The 23,372-nt window shown below is 38.5% G+C and overlaps 3 protein-coding genes across 3 annotated transcripts; all 3 read right to left on the bottom strand.

Moving 5' to 3' along the window:
- Nucleotides 1–116: 116 nt before the first annotated feature.
- Nucleotides 117–7,210, bottom strand: LOC146550668 (tumor protein D54-like). The gene is made up of 9 exons (XM_085260411.1): nucleotides 7,056–7,210; nucleotides 6,037–6,146; nucleotides 5,785–5,933; nucleotides 5,506–5,553; nucleotides 4,971–5,072; nucleotides 2,313–2,339; nucleotides 727–762; nucleotides 577–625; nucleotides 117–503 (listed from the first exon to the last, which is right to left on the bottom strand). Exons 1-9 carry the CDS (start codon nucleotides 7,066–7,068, stop codon nucleotides 426–428), a joined length of 612 nt encoding a protein of 203 aa, XP_085116537.1. The 5' UTR covers nucleotides 7,069–7,210; the 3' UTR covers nucleotides 117–425.
- A 2,207-nt stretch (nucleotides 7,211–9,417) lies between these two features.
- dnajc5aa (DnaJ (Hsp40) homolog, subfamily C, member 5aa) lies at nucleotides 9,418–15,112 on the bottom strand. The gene is made up of 5 exons (XM_085259910.1): nucleotides 14,956–15,112; nucleotides 13,996–14,124; nucleotides 13,701–13,914; nucleotides 13,442–13,613; nucleotides 9,418–12,540 (listed from the first exon to the last, which is right to left on the bottom strand). Exons 2-5 carry the CDS (start codon nucleotides 14,103–14,105, stop codon nucleotides 12,437–12,439), a joined length of 600 nt encoding a protein of 199 aa, XP_085116036.1. The 5' UTR covers nucleotides 14,106–14,124; nucleotides 14,956–15,112; the 3' UTR covers nucleotides 9,418–12,436.
- Nucleotides 15,113–18,713: 3,601 nt separating this feature from the next.
- LOC146550670 (tripartite motif-containing protein 16-like) lies at nucleotides 18,714–21,398 on the bottom strand. The gene has a single exon (XM_085260790.1). It carries the CDS (start codon nucleotides 21,369–21,371, stop codon nucleotides 19,680–19,682), a length of 1,692 nt encoding a protein of 563 aa, XP_085116916.1. The 5' UTR covers nucleotides 21,372–21,398; the 3' UTR covers nucleotides 18,714–19,679.
- Nucleotides 21,399–23,372: the final 1,974 nt, after the last annotated feature.

Raw genomic sequence — 23,372 nt, forward strand, 5'->3', positions numbered from 1 at the left:
CCTTGTGTATCTCTTGCACCACCAGAGGTTCATACCTATGAAGTGAAATCGTTTTATATTGTCCGTGATCAAACAATATGGACAATGTATTTTAACATCCATTTCAAAAGACTGCACACCATTCTATTAACTTTAATTGAAAAATGTTCAATTACAAAAATACTTATAATTTAAATTACAGCTGATTTCTGCATGAGTCTCTGCACACACATGTCAAAATAAATTACATCCATGAAACTGAGTATTGAATATTAAAAATGTTTTATGTCAAAATGAGCTTAAGTTAAAAATTTAACATATTCTATCAGACAATCGGTTTTAGATTACAGTCAAAAAACAAATTCATACAGACAGGGAGCAAAATTATTTTCTTTTATAGCTTTAGAAGTCATGAAAATAATTATTGACATTAGACTGGTTTTTCCTCATTGACTGTGGCGATGGGATCTTCTTTCAAACCCGGACGTGTTTCCATTAGTTGACGTGCTGCCAGTCACCTTATCCTATGAAACAAGTGACAGTATTCAAAACAAGAAGCACAGAGCTAACTGTTTTATCCACCTTCCTGCTGTTTACCTTCATATTGCCAACCATTTCCTCAAAAGATCTGAATGTAGAGGAATGCCTGAGGAAAGACAAAGGACATATTAAAAGATGAGCAAAGTTAATGTCTAAGCCATGCATATATGAAAAGATCTAAAGAGACAAAGAGACATGGTGTTTTACCTCATACTCGGCACACTTATGGTGTGGCTCAGTGTGCTGGGAAACAGAAAGCAGGACATTTAAGCATTAAAAAAGACAAATAAGCCTTAAAATTACAAAAAATAAATAAATACATTTTATTTTGCTGCAGATTTTGTAGATTTGTACAATAAGGGTTAAAACGTTTATAATAACAGTTTCAGATTAGTTCAGAAAGGAAGATCTATCTGTGATAATATATGTAATAATATAATCATGAATAATTCAACTCTTGTGGGATTAATTAGATGTTAGCGTCATGAAATTAAAATCAGATTATGTTTTCATAAAGTTTTGCAGGCTCATAGATGCCAGTGGGAAATTTTAGCCTGTTTGTAGGCGGTTGCTGGCCAATATGATGATGTCATATCTTATATAGATAAAAAGCACTTTTATTGCTCGGCTCTTGATTGTGTGGAAAGGGTTTTACACAAATCTTAATCTGTGTAACACAACTAAAAAAATATCTGAAGGGAGAAATGCATGTTTAGGCCATCATTGTGATGGCTACAGCACTATGGAGTCCACTTTGATAATAGAAAGTTTAACATATAGCAGATTAATAGCTTTCAAAAACTTTAAAAATAAAAAAGAAGACCAGTTTTAGTTTAATTTGAAAGCCCAGCTGTAGATGAAGTATAATGGTAAAACATCAGCGTGGGCAGTGAAAGCAAACAAATCTGTCCACGACACATTTTTGGAGTCAGTAGCTCAGTGGCTCCATATGTGTAGAGGATTGACCTTATATTAAAGATCTCTGGCTTAAGACTAGTAGAGGATCCAAACCCAGCCTCTGGGGCATCACAAGCATGCTGATTCTTCTCCTGTGGTGACTCGTTAGGAAATGGGAAGGAAGCTGGAGCACATTTTGAAAATGATGAGGTGTTTATGTGTCTGCATTCATGGAAACCACTGCTACTGATGTTCAGCAAAATTAACCAGATACGGCACCAGTTGATATCTAGATGTAGGCACATATTACACATTTTTATAACAGTATATTAATTATTTTATACTATTTATTTTTCTGTCAAAATCACAGGGAGTTGCTAAAGCTGGGCAACAGATCCACAGGCTCCAGACCTCTGGCCTAGACACTGGGTGGTGAAGTTACGGTCTCCTTTATCTGGGAATCTGCTCCATGATTTTGCCTCTTATCATAGAATAACTGCTAGAAATGCTTACATTTTACATGCAACAAATTTGTTCTTTTCTTTCAAACAATTTCTCCTTATTGAACTATAAATTAATTTAAGTCTTGTTCTCAAAATTCTTGAATTAGTCAAAAAATTGAGAGAAAAAAGGTGGAAAATAAGTTTTTGTTTAAAAAACACTTGACATGTCAAACATCTGGATCTAAAAAGATAGAAATGAAGAAAACCCCAAAACAATTTAACATCTTCTTTAAATCACGCTGATTATTTCAGTTCCATTACAGTGACTGCATGATGTGAAATGTGTGATGTTCTAACACTCTAAATCACCACTTTCCACTTTTCTTTCTTTATTCTTTTTAGGTCACACCCTCTCATGCAGCTCACTTCAGTCTTACCGCTCACAGATCTTACCGTGGTGGGCTTGGAAGAGGCAGAGCTCTGTTGAGTTTGCAGCATGAAGATAAACAGACAGACACAGATAACATCACATCAGCTTCTGTTTCCACAAGGATTACAACAACAGCTACTGCTGCTGATGGCCAGGTGCTCCACGGTGATTGGATTACAGCTGTTTAGTGGTTGAACATAAACACAAGAGGCACTTCAACCAAAATTTCGAGCCTGTCAGGAAGTTCTAAATCTACTTATTTGACATCTTTTAATAGTTTTCTTCAGGAACTGGCCCAGTGCTGTGGTATGGGGTCATAATATATAATTATTATATGTATTTTTTTTTAACATTACAGGCTTTGAATGTATTGTAACTATTTTGCATTGAGCCACGGTTACCAGACCTTGAATTTTAAGATCTACTACTGGAGAAGCTTTGGTTTGGAATTTTTCTGCATAAATCTTTCAAAAACAAGATGTTTGTAGAAATTCTGTTGGAAAAATAAGTTTGGAAGTAGCAAAGGATGAAAAAGCCCCACCCTGACTAGAATCCCTCAAGCAATCTCTTGTTCATCTAATCTGGGTTTTAAACCAATACCAGCACACTGTAAAGACATACCTCACTCAAACATACCATCACTTTAAAAGTTTTAATCTTCTTCTAGCATTGATAAAACAAGGAAAATTGATCTGGTAAGAAATAAAAATGCAAATGTAATTTTGTTTATATAATTTGTATTTTTGACTATTTTTTGCATTAAAATGATAATTAATACAATTATAAGATTTTTGAATATCTGCCACTGATGAAGGAAAATAAATAAGAAACACATATAGAGCCATTAAAAGGTATTTGGATATAAAATACAATTTACTCATAAATGAAACCACCATGAAACCATGACATACTCCCTACTGCACCCAGAGACTTGTAAGATAACTGATGAAAGACTCCCGGATTAGTGAAGGTCTAACTGACATTAACCTGTTAACAATCAGCTATTTTTATTGAATTTCTAAAAATCTGACAGACTCAAATGGAAATGTTAGTATCAGAAGAAATCCTTGTCATTTTTGAAAGGATGGTTATGAAAGCAAATTCTAGGGGTTACGACAGTGAAGGATTTTGTTAGTATTGATGTTTTTTTCCTGTGGAGTTTAGAGTAGCTATAATTGTGACTAATGCAGGATTACACGTTAGCAGCATGTATAAGGATTGCTTCCGTCTGAGTCTGTTCAGTCAGTACTCGGTACCATAATTTGAAACTTTACATGTGCGCTTAACATTATCAGTACCGATGTCGGATGTGAAATTATACAAGCTGTTTCAGTTGTGCAACATTAAACTCTAAACTAAGACAGAAAAGTGAATCCTAATGCGAGAGTTAGGATGTAAATACAGAAATAAAACTAACATAATCACAAATTAAGGAGCCCTTAACCTATCTTTGGGCTCATAGTTTCAGTTTGTATTAGTGTTTATTTTATTCCCTGTATCTTTCCTCTCCCATTCTCTTGTGTGAACTCCTGTATATCATGTTTCCGAAACAGGTCTCACTTACTTTTTTAATTTTGTAGAATTACTTTTCTCAAGTGTCTTTGATTATCTTCACCTTCATCTCGTTACCCCATTGTGTCCTATTTCCTTGTGTATTTCGGGTTGTGTATGCCCGCGGCACGATTTTGCCACTTTAACAATCAATTTTGTTTTGGACTTTTGGCATATTGGTGTGACTGAGTGGGTTGCCTTTGGTTCACTCATTCTATCTCCTGTTGATCTACATTAGGGGCCTAATTCCATGTTTCATGTTAGTGTTGATCTTTTTTTATGCCTTTTAATATCAGTTATATTTTATTTTCCAGTCCTACTTTTATTTATTGCTTTGATTGTTTTTAGCTGTGTTTTATTTGTTTCACATGTCCATCATTTCCCACTTATTTTTCATTCTCCTGTTTGCTCTCCTGTGTTTCCTCTCGAGTTTTACCCTGTGTTTTGAAAAGTGCTATACAAATAAAGTTATTATTATTTCTATGATTTTGTGTTTCTGCACAATCAGAGTAAGACTTGTTTTTCTGTTCACTATGTCTGCCTCAGTGTCCTGCATTTGCCTCCTCTCAACACCTAATTGCAATGCTTGTAACTTGCAGTCTTTGATAGTGTTTTCTAACATGTAAATCTGCCAAATCAAATATGCAGAGCCACCCGCTGTGGTGACATCTCGTGAATAAGGGAGCAGCTGAAAGAAAAAGCCACAGTTTACACTTCAAATCACCCTTTCGACATGCTGTCCACTTGTCATGCCTCTCTGTTGGCCTCCTATCCATCCATCTGTCCAGCTGAACTAGCCAAAGACAGCTTTTCCAACACCCCTATGATAGCCTTTGCACTGTGAACTCTTATCCAGCTGTCCAGCTGAACTAGCCAAAGACAGCTTTTCCAACACCCCTATGATAGCCTTTGCACTGTGAACTCTTAGTCCTCTTTCATTATGTGCAAGAAAAGCCTGGCATTTGATTTTTAAGCTAAAGGGAACTTAAAGGAAGTACAATCTTAACGACATTTATCCTATTACTTTTTACTCACTACCGAGTCATTTTTGAACAAAGCTAATTTAAAAAGTTTAAAAAAAAAAGCCTTTTATTATGAAGATTGAGTGGAGGAACTGACTATGGGTGTACCTCATCTGTGCCAGTCTCCTGGTGATGACCACGCCCACACTAGACATTGCAGCAGATGTCACCTGGCCTGCATGAGAGAGACTGTCCCGTGTCCTCACATATCTACAAGGAGAAATTAGCAGTAGAAGTCAGGATCTGAATTAAGAAAAGTCTCTCGCTATTGTAATATATTACATAACAGGCAGGTGCATACAGGGAGCACAAAGGTATTAACTCAGACGTCGTTAACAATAAGCTCATAGACGTCACTGGCGACAGTCCATCTGGCTGAAGCAGATCTCTCACTCTGTCTCTAATGAACGCTTCAGGCTGGTCCTCCTGTTTCCCGTTAATACTGCTGCTCCTTGTGCTAAGTCAGGCTGTGAGGCTATTAACGGGGCACCAATCCTATTTGACAAGGAAAATCCCATCCCTTGTTTCTTTGAAGAGATCCCTCTTTAGCATGTGAGTGCAGGACAAAACTTTGGAAAATCCCTGCGTCATAAAACATAGTAAGAACATTTATTATTTTGTGCATATAATGAGGAACACTCACACACTGGAGTGGCTGATGTCATCCAGAGTTGCAGAGGCTGTGAGATATCTGAATGGACAGAACATGCACAGGTTGACAGATTATTGCGCTGACACAATAGAGAGCCTACGACAGTCATTAGAGTACTTTCCATGGTTACGTAACAAAAGTGCACTAAGATATGTGTGGTAAGCGATCTATCACGACAGTGGTTTAGGTGTTTTCAATCAGTTAAACTATCAATAGTTTTCAAACAATTAGCAAACATTATTATGTTTATGGGGACCAAAGTGCACATACGGGGCTGAGGTCTGGACCTCTTGCCATCCTTTGGATATGCTCTGTTTGATGTTACCGAGCGGACTCATTCCTAGTTGCCTTCTGATGTCTGCTGCGTATTGTTCTTTGGCCAAAAGCACCTGCCTCAAGGCCTGAATTTCATCCTCTGTCTGCGAGAAAGAAAAAAAAAAGCTGATGTTACACATATCAATTTTTCTTTAGAGCAGGGTTTCTATCCCACATTGTCCCAAATACCCCCATGAATAACTTTACTTTTGTAAGTTCAAAACGTAGAGCATCTAAGTCCTCCTCTGTAAGATCTGTGGGTGAAGATCCATTTCCCAGTATGCTCGGAGAGAAGTGAACAGAAGCTCCACCAAAACCTTAGAAACAGCAAAGAGGAAAAGACCAGATAAATTAAAAAAATCATATAGATACTTTCCTGTTACCTTTGACTATTTTATTAACAAAATATTGGCTATTGTGGTGTAACTGAAGCCCAGGTTAACTTAGCTGGCTCTTATATATATAATGTATTTGTATCTGATTTAATATATGTTTTAATAGAAAAGGTATGCTGCATTAACCAAATCTACAAACCATAGTATTTAGTGCTTTGATTGTGAAGTAGACAGGCCTTTGAAAAACATGCAAATTAACAACAAAATGCGCACTGGATGAAGAGTTCACATTTAATTAAAAACACCTAAGAGAACATATTCAGTGAGAATAAAAAAACCCATCACGAACAATGAGGGCAATGAACTATAAGATAAAGCCATGTAAAATGGAAACACCTATTACATAACTGTTTAGTTCCTGTTTATTTGTACAGATAAATACATAGCACTCACCAGACATAAATATCATTAGCCTTCAGAACCTCATCTAACTTAGAAATGCCTTTAAAATGCATAAAACAACAACAAAATACACCAAATGTAGGTATAGATACAGAGTATAGCATATACACAGCTAACGATATAGCTAATATAGATGTTATGTACAAAAAGCCACAGAAAAGCCTTTTATAGATACATATGAAACTTCTGCATACTTTTAACACTTTTTGTAGACATATATAAACAGACACTGGAGCTGTCCTCAGTGCTGAACTCTCCTCCCCCTCTTCCTGTACTAAAAACTAGCTAATAAGTAGCTGCTCTGCTAACAGCTAACCTCACCTGTTGCACATTTGTTGCTGTTAGCTGATAACATGAACCTTTAAAGTAAATGCATGTCGGTGCTAATTTCACACATGGTCCCATACAGACATGGCGAGACGGTCTTACCTTGTCTGCTCATTGCTGCCAGTTTCACCTCGCAAGTGTTTGACTGGCTAGCTGCTGCCAACTGTCCCCACTGAGCTCAGCAGGAGGCAGGCAGCCAGGATCACCGAGGCTGTTAATGGGCTTACACCCACACACATACACACCACAGGAACAATGATGACCACGAGCAGGATTTTTTTTTAAAGAAACCTATAGCACAATTAAACCTTCCTTAAAACTCACGCAAAGGAAAAAGAAGTGTCCTATCTAATACGACTTTATTACATAAAGTAGCATTGAACGTTGTCTTGCAAATTGGTGACAAAAGTATTTAGAGTTTTTTAACTGAAGTCAAAGGTTTAACCATCAAAACATACTTAAAACAACAAAAGAGAAAGATAATTATTAGTACTTATGTTGTACAATAATATACATCCCCAATTCTAAAATAACTTGTGTCATTGTGTAAATGTCATAAACCCATATGTTATCAACAGATCATAGAAAGCATATCCTCCTGAGAGCCAGCCTATTCATTGTAGTGGACAACAGCTAAACTGAAATATATTTTTTTTCCCTTGGTTCTCAGGACGATATAAAATATTTAAACTGAGACAATGCTTCATTTTAAGAAAAGTAGTAGCTCATATTTAACTCATTTCATCAGTCAGATGATCTCAAAAAGATCATCAGTCTGCAAAAGCTGCATCTGCAAATTGTGGAACAATTTTGATAATATTCCTCAACATAAAATTGTGAAGACTTTAAATATATTTCCATTTACCCTTCATGATATCATCAAAAGATTCAGAGATCTTCAGGCCCACAGGTGGAACTGCATTAAAACAGGTATGATTCTATTAAGGAAATCATTGTCTGTGAACATGGTTGACCAGGCCACCCACACATGCAGATTAAAACCCATGCAAAGAAGAGGAGCAAGATGTTCACATATGCCTACTTTGTCCTTTAAATTAGTTTAACTAAAAACATGCTGCATCTAGCCTTATCCCCTGCACAGTATAGCTTCAAAAAACAAGGGTAAAATCACAAATAAAATCTATACTCATGTACATGAAATCAAAGTTTCAAATCAAATCAAATTGCTAGTTTGAACAGTTGAGAGATGTTTTAGTACAAGGATCCTGAGGTAAGTTGGAAGAATGACTTGTCTCCATCTGCTGGCTAAACAATCCACCACACTATGAAGGTAAGGGATGATTTATTTGGAAGTCAGATTACTTTGTTTTTTTTAATTAATATCCTTTTGCTTAAAAAAAATTGATTTTTAATTACAGTTAGATACATTTGTTTATCTAACAAATACCTTCACATGTGAGCAAAAATGTAATAACTGACAGCTGTTATGTTAGCATTTAGCATTAGCATTTCATTGTCAAAATTAATTATTAAATTTTTTTATTATTCTTTTTATATATGTGCAGTATATTTTAAATTAAAAGTAATAATATAATAATAATTTTAAAGACAAATTGGTGTAAAGGATTTCAACAGTGTTCATGCTTATTTTTTAATATTTAATATGACATTTATTTAGTTATTGTCATTTAGATGCTTACTTTTCTGCATGGTGATTGAAAATTTGACAGTACTTTCATATGTTACAGCAACTGTGAAAAACCAACAAGACACCGTCAGCTGAAATGCAGCTCCAAACTGATCGTGCAGAGTTTACAGTTGGCTGTAGACACTCACAGCTGTACCTCTTTCCTGACCGCCTTCATAAAGAAATGACAATGAACTGGGCCAAAGATTTTTTGATTTCATTGCTCCATAAGACCTGCTGCTGCTGATTTTCACTCCAGTTTGGCATACTTGAGCTTTTTCTTCTTGTTTTCCTTCCACTGACACTATTTCTGATGAGGCTAGATGGGCCAGTGGCCAAGTAGATGCATCTCTCATGTCCTGTATCAGGTTTAAAAAAACAAAAATCCTCTGAAAATGGTCATATATACGGAGCCCCGCAGGGGACATGGGAGAAAAAAAAATTAAGACGGACTTTTGCGAGATCTCACAAAACGAACTCGGGATCTCGCAAAGTCAGTCTTCATTTTTTTTCTCCCATGTCCCCTGCGGGGCTCCGTACATATACACCGACTGGACGGAAAAATTGGTGAAAAAGCAGCCATACCTTCAAAAGTCCAGACAACTATCACTCAAGACCTCTTAAAAAATTACAAATCTGGCTCCCTGGAAACAAAATATAAAGAAATGAAGGTTGGTTCAAGACTTGACATTAACTTGTTGGTTATTCGGCTTAAAACATTACCTGAGTAATATCATTACTACTACTGTAAATATCTGAAATCCGTGTCAAAACAAAAAACCTGTATGTAACTTAATTTGATAAAAACCCGAGTCAAAATGTTGAGGAACATTTATTCACCAAGAGCAAATGAGATCAATGATCCACTTGTTTTCTTCCAGACACACAGTTACCATGCTACAACATAAATGTTAAGGTTTATACTTTATATGGGCCAAGTGTATGTACAAGCGACCTTAACCATTAAACCATTCCTTGCAAAATTTAATGGCTACATTACAACACCATACCAGTTAAAATCATAATCGATCATCATCTGAAACATGACCAAGTATGAAATAAATAAAATTCCAAAAATGCATCATATAACCATTTCACTATAGTTACACTATATACTATATTGTCTTTTTATGGAGTCATTTCCTGATCATTGATCCATTACAATTTTTTTTTTAAACACACAGTGCATTCAACTTAGAACATTTACAGTAGCATTTTTCAGTATCTCAATGAAAAAGCCATGACAGGAACATTTACGTTTCATCAAGGGTTACAGGAAACATGATACAAGGGCCACAGAGGTCAACATCCATACCGTTAATAGCAGAGGGTGGGCAACGGGAGCTCACCAATTGTAAACCATTAAAAACACATCATTAGCAGTCATGAAACTGACAAAGTGGCGAAGATGTTCATGGCGATTTATGGCAAAAATGTGTGGCAATATATGCAAATTCAGCAGTATGTAAAAATCTTTTACTCTGAGCTGCCTGTAGCACTGGCTCACAGATGATATGCCTGATGAGCATGGATTCAGAAAAGTCGACAATGAGGAACGATCACACAGCATCGGACAAAATATCAAAGTCATCGGACAGTTCAAAACACAGGAATGAGTTGAAAATAGAAATCCTCCATGCTAATTATTTTTTTTATAATAATAACTCAAAAGAGTGTAACATGTTTTTTTCCCCTAAACCTTATCTAGAGTTAAAAACATGTCACCCTCCTAACCAGCACTGCTGCTGATAAATATCTGTTATTTCTACCTTTTAGCAGTTCTCATCAGAGCCAGCTGGATTACCTGGAGCTCCTTGGCTTCACGTAGCAGAAAAATAAAACTAACATAAAATAAAGGTCTCTCAGTCTTAGTGAGCTGCAGTAGCTCTAAAAAATAGTTTTACTATTAGTACAAATCTTAGGTAAGGACAGGAAAACAGAAGAGAAGAAGAGACTGGATGTGTCACCATAAAATAAATACAATCTATTGAAATGTTATTGTTTCATCTGCCCATTCTCATTAGTCGGGTGTCAGATAACGCTGTTTTGTCAAAGCCGAGGCTCATTTATGCACAAGGTGTCCTTTGGTGGCAGCTCACGATGCACCGGGTTATGGCACTGGTGACACAGAACTGTCACTTCCAACGTCATCAAGCAAGGCTGCTATTTTAAAGGGAGGCCAACCAAGTAGTTTTAGGGCTTAAACCTAACTGAGTGAAAGCAAAAATTAAAAGAGGAAAAACACAAAGTGCCATGGCCTCTCTCAGTCCCTGGTAGGATTCCGTGCACGAGCAAGCTAGAGGTGTGTCCTCTCCCCTGTTTGCTGAGCGGCAGGTTGGTGTACCTGTTTCCCATCAACTCATTACCTCCTGCACATAAAAGAGCCCATTTACTCATTGCCAAAGTGCTCTCTCCAGTCTGTGAACTCATCTCTACGAGATAAGCAGATGACTCCCTGTGCTCTAATCGCTGCTCTCTGTTGGACTGCTTACATTTATGTTAAAATTAAAGCTCTCTGAATCTGCTTTTTGGTTTTCAACTTGGTAAACCATGATGCATAAGTTCAAACAAGAACCAAACCAGGGTCTCCTCCATGACAAAACTACAACTTATGCACCTCCACCCCTTCAGCCTCCTAACAGAGACTTCATAGGTGTCTAAAACCAGACTATTAACTTTCACGGACTAACTATGGCCATTGCATTAAGGCACTGTCACCAAAGGACATTTTATCTTTAACCTGGAAACATTTATGGCATCTGACAAAACAACATTATATCACTCCTTGAGATAAGAACATGTTGGTTATGTATGATTTTTTTTTTTTTTTTTACTTTATGTATCCAGTGTCATCGTCAATTTGTAGCTGGTGATATGATGAAACAACAGTGAACTGTACCATGGGGTTGAAATGTGCCATATTTGATTTAAAATACATTAAAAGACAATATGCATTAATGTAAAGTAACAATTATAACAACCTGCTCAGTGCTGCTGGAAAAACAGGGGGAAGTAGTCTGTCCTGCGATGAGGGGCTTTCAGAAGGAAGGAAAATGCCAAAGCGAATTACTAACTAAAGCAGAAACTCTAACGTCAGCAGAAATCTATAGCAAACTGTCTGCAAATAAAGCTCTGTGCCTTAATAACCTCATGATTGACATTAAAAACACTCTGGTGGGGCGCACACTGCAGGTCTGACAACATCAGGTGGCATTTTCAACTGAAAGAATATCGATTGCGAATCACACGAGAAAAGTGTAAATATGTATGACAACTTAGTTCTTGGAGGTTTGATGATGGTACCGACCACCTAAGCCAGCAAGCACTTCTCCAACCAGCACCTCCCTGAGCCATGGCTCTCTGTTCCTTTAGCATAAAACATCTGGTAAACTTTATCCCCTCCTCATGTACTGTACTCATTTGAAAAAACTGCACCTGCATGATGGGCTTTGCAAAGTAAAAATGTTGCAAAGGATTAAAGAAAACGTGGAGACCTTTTTTTCCAAACAGTGCATGCTACACCATAATGCAAACTATGGGAAAGGTAAGGTAGGGCAGGCGACCTGTGTGAGTAAAGGCTGAGAGATACAAAAGAAGAAATAAAAGGGATTTCTTCTCGTACTGGCGGGGAAATACGTAGCGGACCGATCAGGGAGGGAGGTGTAAGGGATGCGAATTCATTAGTTCCTTTCATGGGCCATGCTTACTAGTCCCCTTCACCTCCGCATGGCTCTCTTTCTGAAGTGGAAAGATGTTTTGCCCCTTTCGTTCATCTCACTGAGGTGGAGCAGGGAAGCAGGCAGGACCGCAGGCCAGGATCGATGGGAACGGAGGGTTAGTTGAAGCCGGGGTCGGTGCGGTAGGAGTGGTGCCCATCTGATGTTAACTGGGTTGTCTCTGTCGCTGACGGCTGCAGCACTATAGGTTCACCACCAGCCTCTGTACGACAAACACAAGGACAAACACTACAATTCACACAAACTCACCAAGCTTGGACAATAGAAGACTGAAAAACATTGTCTGGTCCGATGAGTCTTAATTTCTGCTGCAGTTGGATGCTAGGGTCAGTATTTGGCATAAACAATGTAAAAGCGTAGCTCCATCCTGCCTTGTAGTTCAGCCTACCTGAGTGCTGCTGACTCTATGACCACAGTGAACTTGTCTTCAACTGGCTTAGTCCACCAGGAATCACAAAACCCAAATCATCTCAAAATATATGGTTTCTTGAATATAATAGTGTGTTTAGTGTACCCAGTGTGCAGCCAGCAAATCTCCAGCAACTATGTGATGCTATCATGTCAATATGGCCAAAAACCTCTAAGGAATGCTTCCGGCACCTTGTGGAATCTATACCAAAGAGAAATGAGGCAGTTCTGAAGGCAAAAGGGGTCCAATCAAACACTAGCAAGGTGTAAAATGTACAATGCTATTAATTAAAATACTTAAATAAAAATGATTCAATAGCCAGCAACAAGACTTCTTACAGGAAAAGCAAACATAATACACCAGCCTGAACGCCTTTGCACTGGCTTCCTCTTTGTTTTAGAAGAGATTTTAAGATTTTTCTTATTACATTTAAAGCTCTTTGCAGCCTGTATCCAGAAAACATATTGGAGCTGCTGTACCCATAACACCCCAAGTGTAGTCTGAGATCCTCAGGCAGGAGCCTGCAGACTGTTCCCACCCGTTTCCAGCAAGAGTTAGATTTTTTGGATTTTGAGTGTGTGTGATTTATGTGTTTTTGTGACACTCTTTGTAGCACTGTTATTTTTATAAGTGCTATACAAAAAAACGTACTTGTGAGAAGAAAAAAAACAAACAAAACGGTGCTCGTTCTCACCTCTCTCATCAGATTGCAGCTGAGCCTCCAGGTCCTCAGGGGACACATAAAAGTCCTGCTCCTGGCCCTCTCGAGGCCGTGGTTTACATCTTCCACAGCAGCAGTTACAGCAGCAACACAGGCAGCAACAGAAGTAACAGCCAGTGGCCAGGCCACACAATACAAACAGAGCCTGTAGGAAACAGATTCATGAAATAAAGGTTAAGACAACAGGTGTAAAAGGTTGTACAAGAGCAAACAGTAAACGATCCTGTCTTACCTTTGCCCACCAGCTAGAAAGGACAAAGTAAGTGTTAACATTCTCCTCTCCAAACTGCTCTGCCACATATAGGCCTAGAGAGCCATATTTATCGTAAATGTTACGCTTCGTGGGGTCATTCAGGATGGCGTGGGCGTTGTTTATCTCCTTGAACTTATCTGCGGCCTCTGGATTGTCGGGATTCTTGTCAGGGTGGAACTTTAACGCCAGTTTCCTGCAGAATGCATCACAGTCAGCTTTACAGGTTATCAGACCTTTCTGTGAGCTAAGCCAGGTGACCAGAGTAAAGCCTCACCTGTAAGATCTCTTTATATCGTCCGTCGTGGCCATCTTCTCAACTCCCAACACATGGTAGAGAGACTCACCCGCGGTGGACAGAGAGCGCTGCCTCTGCTGCTCACTCATGATGCCTCACGTCCACAGGCTGCACACAGAAATGCACAAAATTAAGAGGCACTGCTTGGACTGTTTTACCAGGATGTACATTCATTCAACTAAAGTGAGGCCCTTGTGATTCCATGCTCTCTGCTGCAGGCAGGCAACAGCTGGTCCTGTGCTGTCTGGATGAAATACAGATGTCCAGTACTTACTAGAAACACCCAGCTGTGTGGGAAATATATGGAAAAAAAAGTCCTGGAAAGGGGGAAAAAATAGTGAATTTTTCTCCTTTTTTTATTTTGATGATATAAATTTTAGATTTTCAGCAGGAGATAAATTCTCCTTATTGATTTTTGAAGGTGTGACATCTTGGCAGGACCCCTGATGCATATGCTGCTTTAAGTAAATCAGCAGCTGACACCCACAGAGACAACGCACTGCAACAGCACAGGCTTCATCAGGTGAAGACCAGAAAACACACTCTTTAAAGAAGACAGAAGCCTCCAAATGGGTGTCATCTCGACACAAATCAACATCTACTACGCTGTTTGAAGCCCTATAATGCCTAATTTCTTAAATTTTCATCAAAAACTACATGTTCAGTCAAACGGCTGTCAAATTTCCACTCGTCACGAATCGCATCCCGCTCCAAAAGATGTCTATAGGAAGGATTAGACTCTGGGTACGATGCTGAGAGCATAATCTCCGTGCAAGCATCAGCAGCAGCACTGCTATAGCGCACAGCATCCATGTTGGTTCGCTTCCCCGGCCTGCTCTTGATGCAAGACAGGGATGGATCGTCAGCAGTTATTTTCAAGGACAAGGACCAGAGTGTCGAGGAAGAAAGGAAATAATGGAAATGCAGGAGGAGGCTCACCTTTCAGTAGGCTCTAATGCGCTGCGAAGCTAACGATCCCAGCAGGTTATGATTTTAGACAGTGCAGCGTGACTATGGCCGCATCTCCTCGCACGTACCCGGACCTTCTCTGGCTCCCACTACACAACCATGGACAGTGCAGCAGTCCGCTGGCTCCGCCCCCCCCCACCACCCTACGACGACCCGACGTGCGCGTGCACGACGGGGAGGATGCTAGAGGAAAGATGTGCAGCTCCGCATTTGTCGTGAAAGCTAAAAACGGAGTTCCTTTAAAAAATATTACATTTAATTTACCCACTGGAAGTTGTATAAGAAAGATTTAAAATGGATACTGAGTTCTATGGAGGGCCAGGAGTGACTAAATGGATTAATTAAATACACCATCAAATAATTAGTTAAATGTGTAATTAAATTAAATTGGAATTAATTAATTAAATAAATATTTAATTAATTAATTATTGACACATTTAATTAATTATTTACCGATGTATTTAATTAATTCATTTTGGCAGTCCTGACCCCTGGCTGTTCATGAATTAGTTTTATCTTTCAGGGTGGCCCTCTGTATTTATATATATGTGTGTGTGTGTGTGTGTGTGTGTGTGTGTGTGTGTGTGTGTGTGTGTGTGTGTGTGTATATATATATAATATTCTGTAACTCTGTAACTTCTGTCGGTGCTGTGCTTTTTTGGAAATCGAATTTCCCAGAGGAACCCACCCGAGGGATTAATAAAGTTCTATCTTATCTTATCTTATCTTATCTTAAACTCAGGGGGCGGGGTTATCGCTGATCGAGTCAAAACTTTGGCCTGGTGGCCCCGTTTCTGCACACCAGCAACCCTGGCATGTAGAAACTAACTGAACTGTACTGAAAAAAACTGTTTGTGTGTCAGCAAACACGCTTTTAATATTTTTTTTTTAGCCGAGAATGTAGTGGTTTATTTTTTCAGATATCTGGTCGGATTGTCAAGATACAGCCTCTTTGCAAAATTGCTTTGATGATTTCGGATTGGGTGAATGAATGAATGAATGAATGTGATTGGTTGAACAGGTGTTCGTCATCTGTGTTCTGTGTTATCTGCATTTCCATCAGAGTAGGAGACTCAGCAGCAGATTAGAATCAAGTATAATAAAATTTTTACATTTAAGAAATCACCAAATTAATCATTTGGTGATTTTGTGAATAATCAATAACCAAATTGACAATGCAACACACTGTTTGTGCAGAGATTTACAGCACAATGCTCACTTACAACACATTCCCCCTTTTAAACACTTAAAACATGCAGCAAATAAAAGACTGAGTGAAAATGTGGCACTTCCTGCTGATTTTAAAAATCAAACCAGTTTAAGTTTGAATTCTCTCAGCTGCAGACTAGCTGCTGTTTAAATGTTTGAGAGTTAAGATTGGATATAAAACAAACGTCAAACATAAACTCAGTCTACATACACACTTGATATGAGGTCAGCAATTACAGTGTCTGTGTCCTGTTTTAAGATCATATATGTAAAATTGTTGTTTAAATTATAGTTTCGGAGTATCATACATAATGCCCACGTGAGGTGTGTGACTGTACACCACTATACAGAAATAAATCAGCTATTACTGAAATACACCTGCTATATAATAAACTATGATAAACATGTGAAGGTGTGATTAACATGTTTAGTTATAAAGGACAGCTTCCTGCCTTTAGTCTCATTCATGAGCAGTATTAGTTCTCTTCTAACATCCAGAAGTCTGCACAATGTGTTTCATAGTTTCTAACAAGCCTTTGAGAGTTAAAGGTAACATGACCGAAACACCAACATCAAAAAACAAAACAAAACACCTCACAAATCATATATTAACCTCATTTATTTTTATTTTACAGTTGAATAACTATTAACAAACAGATAATGTAATATTTCTGGACAGACAGGAGTCTTTCAGTATCCGAGGAGGAACCTTCTCGTTCCTCCTTGCATAAATTTTTTTTTTTTAATTCAAAAGTCACAGTTAAAAAAATCCAACACATATGAGCACCAGATGGTTCAGTCTAACATGTGCTCCAGTGAGACATTAAACTTCAGTAAAATTATGCAGTTATGAAACTTAACTGTAATCTGAGCCAAACTGATTTTCTCAGTTGTAAATAAAACAGTGAAGTAAATGTGACCCAACAGACAGAACCTGAGTGAATTATGTCCAGTGTTTAAACTCTACTGAGAGCTAAAACTCAGCGGAGGTTTTAAAGCTGTGTGCCGGTGATTGGATATCAGCCGCTCATAAAGTGGGTTCGCCTCTAAAGTGCTGTGCAGTTTTCTAAGTGTCCATCGCTCTCCGTTTAAATCCTGTTTGCCATCTTTAACCCAGGTCAGTCACTCTGAGGGAAACACAAGCTGCAGCAGCCCTGCGCGCAGGAAACAAACTACATTTTCTTAAATGGCTTAGAGAGCCATTTGAGCCTTAAATTAGAGTACTTTAAAATACAGGAACATGTTTAAAAGACAAAAATGAACATCCAACTTTGACTGTAGATATCTTTGACAGGATATCACTATTGGACTGTCTAACATGCCAACTTCCAGAAGGACTGAGACAAGTGACAAAAGAACAGAGCAGCATTCAGTGACCACCACACATGAGCATGTTCCTGCAACATTCAGCATCTGATTCTTGTTCATCTGTGTGCTTCTGCTATTGGTAAGTATACTTACCTAACTACAGTAACTATAAAGCAGTCACTCTAAACACATGCTGCCATCCAGTTCTAACTACCTGGTTACTTGGTATCAGTTATTTGGTTTGTTTGTTACTCACAAATATCACCAAACTCAGACATTTTGCATTCTGTATGTCTTTTCATCTTTACCAGCCACACTCTAACTGTAATTAAGAGTTTATTAAATATTAAAGGGGTGCAGATAGAGCCAGCTTTTGAATTTCTATGAATTACTATGAACACTTACCATATTCTACCTGCACAATAGCGAGCAGAACTAACACTGGAAAAATACACCATCACATAGTTCATCAAACTCACATAGATAAACCTTATTTATGATATAACAAGGTAACAAGGTGAACAATGAAACAGTAACAGTCTAAAAAAGTGGATTCTAAACTCCAATTCAGTCAATTCTATAATTCAGTAGAACTGCAGACCCCCAAGTCTTCATCATTAAACCTCTAGTTGCTTCATTTTTCTGTTTTATATCAGATATCAGGTTTTAGTAAAGCTGCATTACCATGGTGAGGCAAAGTGCTTTTGTGTGTGTGTTGTGAATGGCTATGAAAGGCCTTTTCTTAAAGACCAAAGTTGGGTTTGAATTCGAGTTACAGCAGACAGTCGCCACTTTGAAATGGAACGCAGCCCTCCAAAGGCAGACGGCTAACATGAGGAATTGAACGCGCCGTCCACCCTAGCCCACAGCAACCACCATAGCAACCGCCTAGTGTATGACCTTAAAAAACATGTCCTTTCTTCATAACTGTCAAAAATATGAAATAATTTACAAAGAGTGAAAGTGTTACAGCTGCAGAGGGCTTTGGCGGTATCTTTGGAATCTGTTTAATAATATACAATATAATGTAACCATGGAGACAGAGTCAGTCATGTGAACTAGCGTGCGTGTTTACTGCAGTGAATGAGGCGATTGTGTGCACAGCGTCCACACACTGCACAGGGTCAAGACATGACTTCAATATTGTTTTATACAAAATAAAGTTGTTTACAAAACATTCTGTGTCTCCCAAATAAGCACAGCTGTTCACGTTTGTCATTACATGTTTATTTGTAAGAAAAATGATGAACTTCACATTGTGCACCTAATCGAAGCACATTTGATAAGTCTGTTTCATTCCTTTGCATCATGAGAGCTGGAGTAAACATATATCCTGACAATTAAAGTTGAGCAAACTTCAGTGAAATCATAAAACAGTAGACACAGGTAGAAATGGGATCAGATTCATCTCTGCATAGTCAAAAGCAGATACCTCCTGTGTTCAGTCCATCATATGAAAAAGGAAACTGTAGCACAGTCCATGTGCTTTTGCATCCATGGCTAAAATGTTCTCAAGCAGGTCAGTCTCAGAAATGTCTCTAAAGTAGACATGTACAGTGTAGTGTAAGCACTGAAAGATCATAGAGGAAACTCTACCATTAATGTCAAACTAATGTTGGAGAAACAAAACACAAAGGCTATGTTTGGTTTTAAGTGAACTGTACATTAAGAGGGCGACAAAGACAACATTTATACAGGAGTGAAAAAAAATTAAGAAATGCAACATATGTGGAGACAAATTCAAAAATGAAAAATGCAACAAACATCTCAGTTACAGTTTGGATTTTGTGTTTCACTTAACATTTGTGTTTATACTCTTGTAAATGTGTTGCTCTCATATAACACTGTGCTTTTTATTTTCAAGGCAAAAGTGAAAGAATTTTTTGGCAAATATGTAAAGCAGTTTACAATGTCATGTGCAGAAATAGTTTTGTAAATAAAAATAATCATGCAGAGCAGCAGCCTATGGGAGGTTGTTTCTGCCACTGAGGAAGTATACATAACCCAAGGTTTTATTTTATGGATGTTGTTTTTCAGTGGCAGAAACAACCTTCCATATAGCATAATAGCTAATTGCATACAAGAGCGTGTATGTTTGATTGAAAGCTGATCTTTATGAAGTGTGAAAGTAATGGTGAAATACAACTTTAAAGCCACTACAAATGAAAGATTCCTCTCTACTTGAGTTTGCAGAATTTAGTGGTTTTGACACCTGAGAAAAGCCAAAATCCAGCATAGAGCGGCTGACTGAACGTAGTGTGGACTCTGTGGAGAAGGGTCATAGTTTCAGATACACTGTAGAAGGACAGGATGCCTGCACTGTGATCCAGGTACACTCCTATTTTGGAGAAGTGAGGACCTGAGGTGGAAGTGTGGCTGTTGTTGTGCCAAAATTCATATGCTTTTTTGTGACAACTCAAAGCCCAACTTTTCTCATTGCGTCCAAATTTACATTCATCCCCCCACCCTGCTCTGCCAATATTTTTGTAGGCGACTGCAATGTGAGATCCTATCCCTATCCACTCCACTTCCCAGTAACACCGTCCAGTCAGACTCTCTCTGCTCAGAACCTGAGACCATGCAGTGAATCGATGTGGATGATTAGAATAAGACTGCTGTTGGTTCATTAATGTTGCCTTTCTGTTCCCCTCTGATAAGAGCAGCCATTTGTTTGCTGTTTTTGGATCCAAGGTGATTGCACGTGAATAGTTTAAGAATCCAGCTCTGGTCGTTGGCTCTGGTTTTGGAACTGACAGTAAAACATCCACTTGAGTGACTATGAGTGAGAAGTTTGACCATGTCTCACTCAGGATATCCTGTAGCTTCTCTCTGGTTTCTGACACAGCTGCTTTCACATCCTCAAAGTACCTCAGAGGACGGATATTGATGCTAGATGAGTCTGTAGGCTGTCTGAGTGGTGACAGTAAAGGATGGTTGTGCAGAAACAGATTGTGATCCTCTGTGTCTATGAGCTGCTTCAGCTCAGCATCTTTCTTCTTCAACTCAGCGATCTCCTGCTCCAGCTTCTCCTGAAGCTCTTTGACTCGACTCACTTCAGTTTCTTGCTGGGATCTGATCTGCCGCTTTACATCAGAGCTTCTTTTCTGGATGAGACGAATCAGCTCAGTGAACGTCTTCTCACTGTCCTCTACCGCTTTATCGGCGGAGAAACTCATTGCCCTGACCTCCAGCTCAAGCACATTCACTTCTTTCTCTCGGTGCTGGATTCTTTGCTGGATTTGCAGTCGACTCACCTCGAGCGCTCTTTGCCTCTCAGACCTTTCTGCTACAGCTGAAACCGTTTCATGGCCTTTATGTTCATCTAAAGAGCAGACATAACAGATACTCTGCTGATCAGTACGGCAGAAAATTTTCATCACCTCACTGTGAAGAGAGCAGATGTTCTCCTGGAGCCTCTTGAAGGGGTCTGCCAGTTTGTGTTTCTTTAAAAGAGCCACATCATAATGAGGCTGAAGGTGCTGCTCACAGTAAGAGACCAGGCACACCAAACAGGACTTCACAGCTTTTAGTTTTCTTCCTGTGCAGAGATCGCAGGCTACGTCTTCAGGACCAGCACAGCCCTGATAAACAGAAGCAGCTTGGAGTGCGGTCTTCTTCAGCTCCTCCACTAACTCTGCTAACATTGTGCTTTTCACCAGGAGAGGTCTCGGTGTGAAGGCCTGCCTACACTGAGGGCAGCTGCAGATTCTCTTCTTCTCTTCATCCCAGTGGGTTTTAATGCAGTCCATGCAGTAGCTGTGTCCACAGGGAATTGTGACCGGATCCTTTAGTATATCCAAACAGATTGAACAAGAGAAGCTTTCTGGGTGCAGCTGAACTCCTTTCTGTGCCATTTTACCTCTCAGCATCTGTGCCTGTGTGAGTTTCGTTTCCTGAGAACTTAAACTGCTCTGACCACTGAATGTAAGAATCGTGTTTGCGCAATACACGTCACCACATTTTGGTTACGCCCATCTCTAAAGTGCAGGTCCAAAGGGGAGGGAACACACAAATGTTTAGACAGAGAGGAGCTCCGGTATTTAAAGAAGAAGTGTTAGAAGCTGTTTTTCATTCCAAGAAGAGGAACAGTACTCTGTGTTTAGGCTGTACTCAGTTAAATGTCATATATAGTCAAGTAAAGACAGCTATAACATTTAAAACAACAGCAATTGACCCAAAGTCAGATACAGACACATGAAATAAACTGCATTTCCCATACCAGTCACACAGAACGGGACACACAGAACACATATTCTTTTTTAAATTTTTGTTCCTATAGTTTCTTGTCATAACAGAATTTTATTATATTAGTACATATTAGTATTTTAATAAATATTAATAAAGTCCACAATTTACTAGCAGTTTACTATTGCTAAATTCTCAGTTGATTAAAAATGAGGTAGGGGCTTGATTTCACAAGTTAATATTTTTATATTATGACATGTATCTGTCCATCTTTTCTTTATTTTTGCCTGTATTGTTCCTCTAAATGTTTGTATAATTTCAAACTGAACCTATGGGCGCATTAAATAAGAAAATGCTGTCCGACTTTTAATTTAATCAGTAGTTCCGGTTGGTTCTTCCACTAGTAATGTGTCGGTCGCGAACGAAATGGCTCTTAGAGCCGACTCTTTGAAGTGAACGATGCGATCCAACTCCTTATTGGGAGCTGTGTTTTTTCTTTCTTTCTCTCACCCTCTCTCTCTCTCGCACTTTTTTTCCGCTTCGCTCCTCGCGAGCGCTGAGCAGAGGGGGGAGGGGCGGTAGTTATACTTGCAGTAGCACAGGAACAGTGTGGAGGGAAAGAGAGAGAAAGAGAGCCAAGGACAACAACATCATATTAGAAAGGTAGAGTAATCATCCACAACAATTTTTAGTTCAGGAAGTTTATTCATGCAGGCCTATATGACAGATCTTTCTTTTTGCATCTTCTTTTTGTTTTGTATATTTTAATTTATATTTAATTATGTTGTGGTTTTCAGTGTTTTGTGTTGTTTCACTTTAAATTTGTTTAAAAGGATAAGCTGAAAATTTTAATAGTTAAATTTAATTTAACAGTTAAAAGTTGAAATATAAATAGTTGTATGTAAATTGTTGTTTTTTGCATTATATGATTTATTTACTACATTTTATGTGGAGTGAATAAATACAAGTATATTTACGGTGGCCCATAGAGACAAAGCATGTACAAACTCCAAAACACATACAAACTCCGAAGCATGTACAAACTGCAAAACACGTACAAACTCAGAAGCACGTACAAACTCAGAAGCACGTACAAACTCTGAAGAATGTTGTTTTTTGCATTATATGATTTGTTTATTACATTTTATGTGGAGTGAATAAATAAAAGTATATTTATGGTGGCCCCTAGAGACAAAGCACGTACAAACTCCAAAACACATACAAACTCCGAAGCATCTACAAACTGCAATTGGATATTTACATGTAAACATATATAAATAACCACATTTTTTTTTTTTTTTTTTTTTTTTTTTACATTAGTACAGTGAAACCCCGACTTACAAAATTAATTTGTTCCAGAGGGTCTTTCGTAAGTCAAAATTTTCGTAAGTCGAAGCACCTTTTTCCATCACCTTTTGAGTGAGGCGATGCTGGCTGAAGACGAAGTTCTTGGTGGAGGAGGAGGTGGCGGAGGTTGAAGAAAGCATGCGTATAAATGCATACATACGTATGTGCACATGTACATAACATTATGGAATTTAATTTATTTTTTAAAATTTTTTGCATTTTATCTACTTCGTTACGCAGGCATTTTGCCGTACCACGGGCAGAAATATTGCTGTTAAGTGCCTTCGTAACTTGAATTTTTCGTTAAATGGGGTCTTCATAAGTTGGGGTTCCACTGT

Source organism: Mchenga conophoros, linkage group LG20 (assembly GCF_057382185.1).
Source record: "Mchenga conophoros isolate Kocher_MC1m ecotype Shallow Benthic linkage group LG20, M_conophoros_male_GT1.1, whole genome shotgun sequence".
NCBI lineage: Eukaryota > Metazoa > Chordata > Actinopteri > Cichliformes > Cichlidae > Mchenga > Mchenga conophoros.

Bases quoted from the DNA above. Each gene is read 5' to 3' on its own strand.
- LOC146550668 (XM_085260411.1), bottom strand. The intron at 5,073-5,505 runs GTGAGTGTTCCT...TTCTCCTTGTAG, and splicing joins GACATCAGCCACTCCAGTGT to ATATGTGAGGACACGGGACA. The intron at 626-726 runs GTAAAACACCAT...GTCTTTCCTCAG, and splicing joins ATAAGTGTGCCGAGTATGAG to GCATTCCTCTACATTCAGAT.
- dnajc5aa (XM_085259910.1), bottom strand. From the start codon at position 14,105: ATGAGTGAGCAGCAGAGGCAGCGCTCTCTGTCCACCGCGGGTGAGTCT. The intron at 13,915-13,995 runs GTGAGGCTTTAC...TGCATTCTGCAG, and splicing joins GATATAAAGAGATCTTACAG to GAAACTGGCGTTAAAGTTCC. The intron at 12,541-13,441 runs GTGAGAACGAGC...TTTGTCGTACAG, and splicing joins GCTGCAATCTGATGAGAGAG to AGGCTGGTGGTGAACCTATA.
- LOC146550670 (XM_085260790.1), bottom strand. From the start codon at position 21,371: ATGCTGAGAGGTAAAATGGCACAGAAAGGAGTTCAGCTGCACCCAGAA.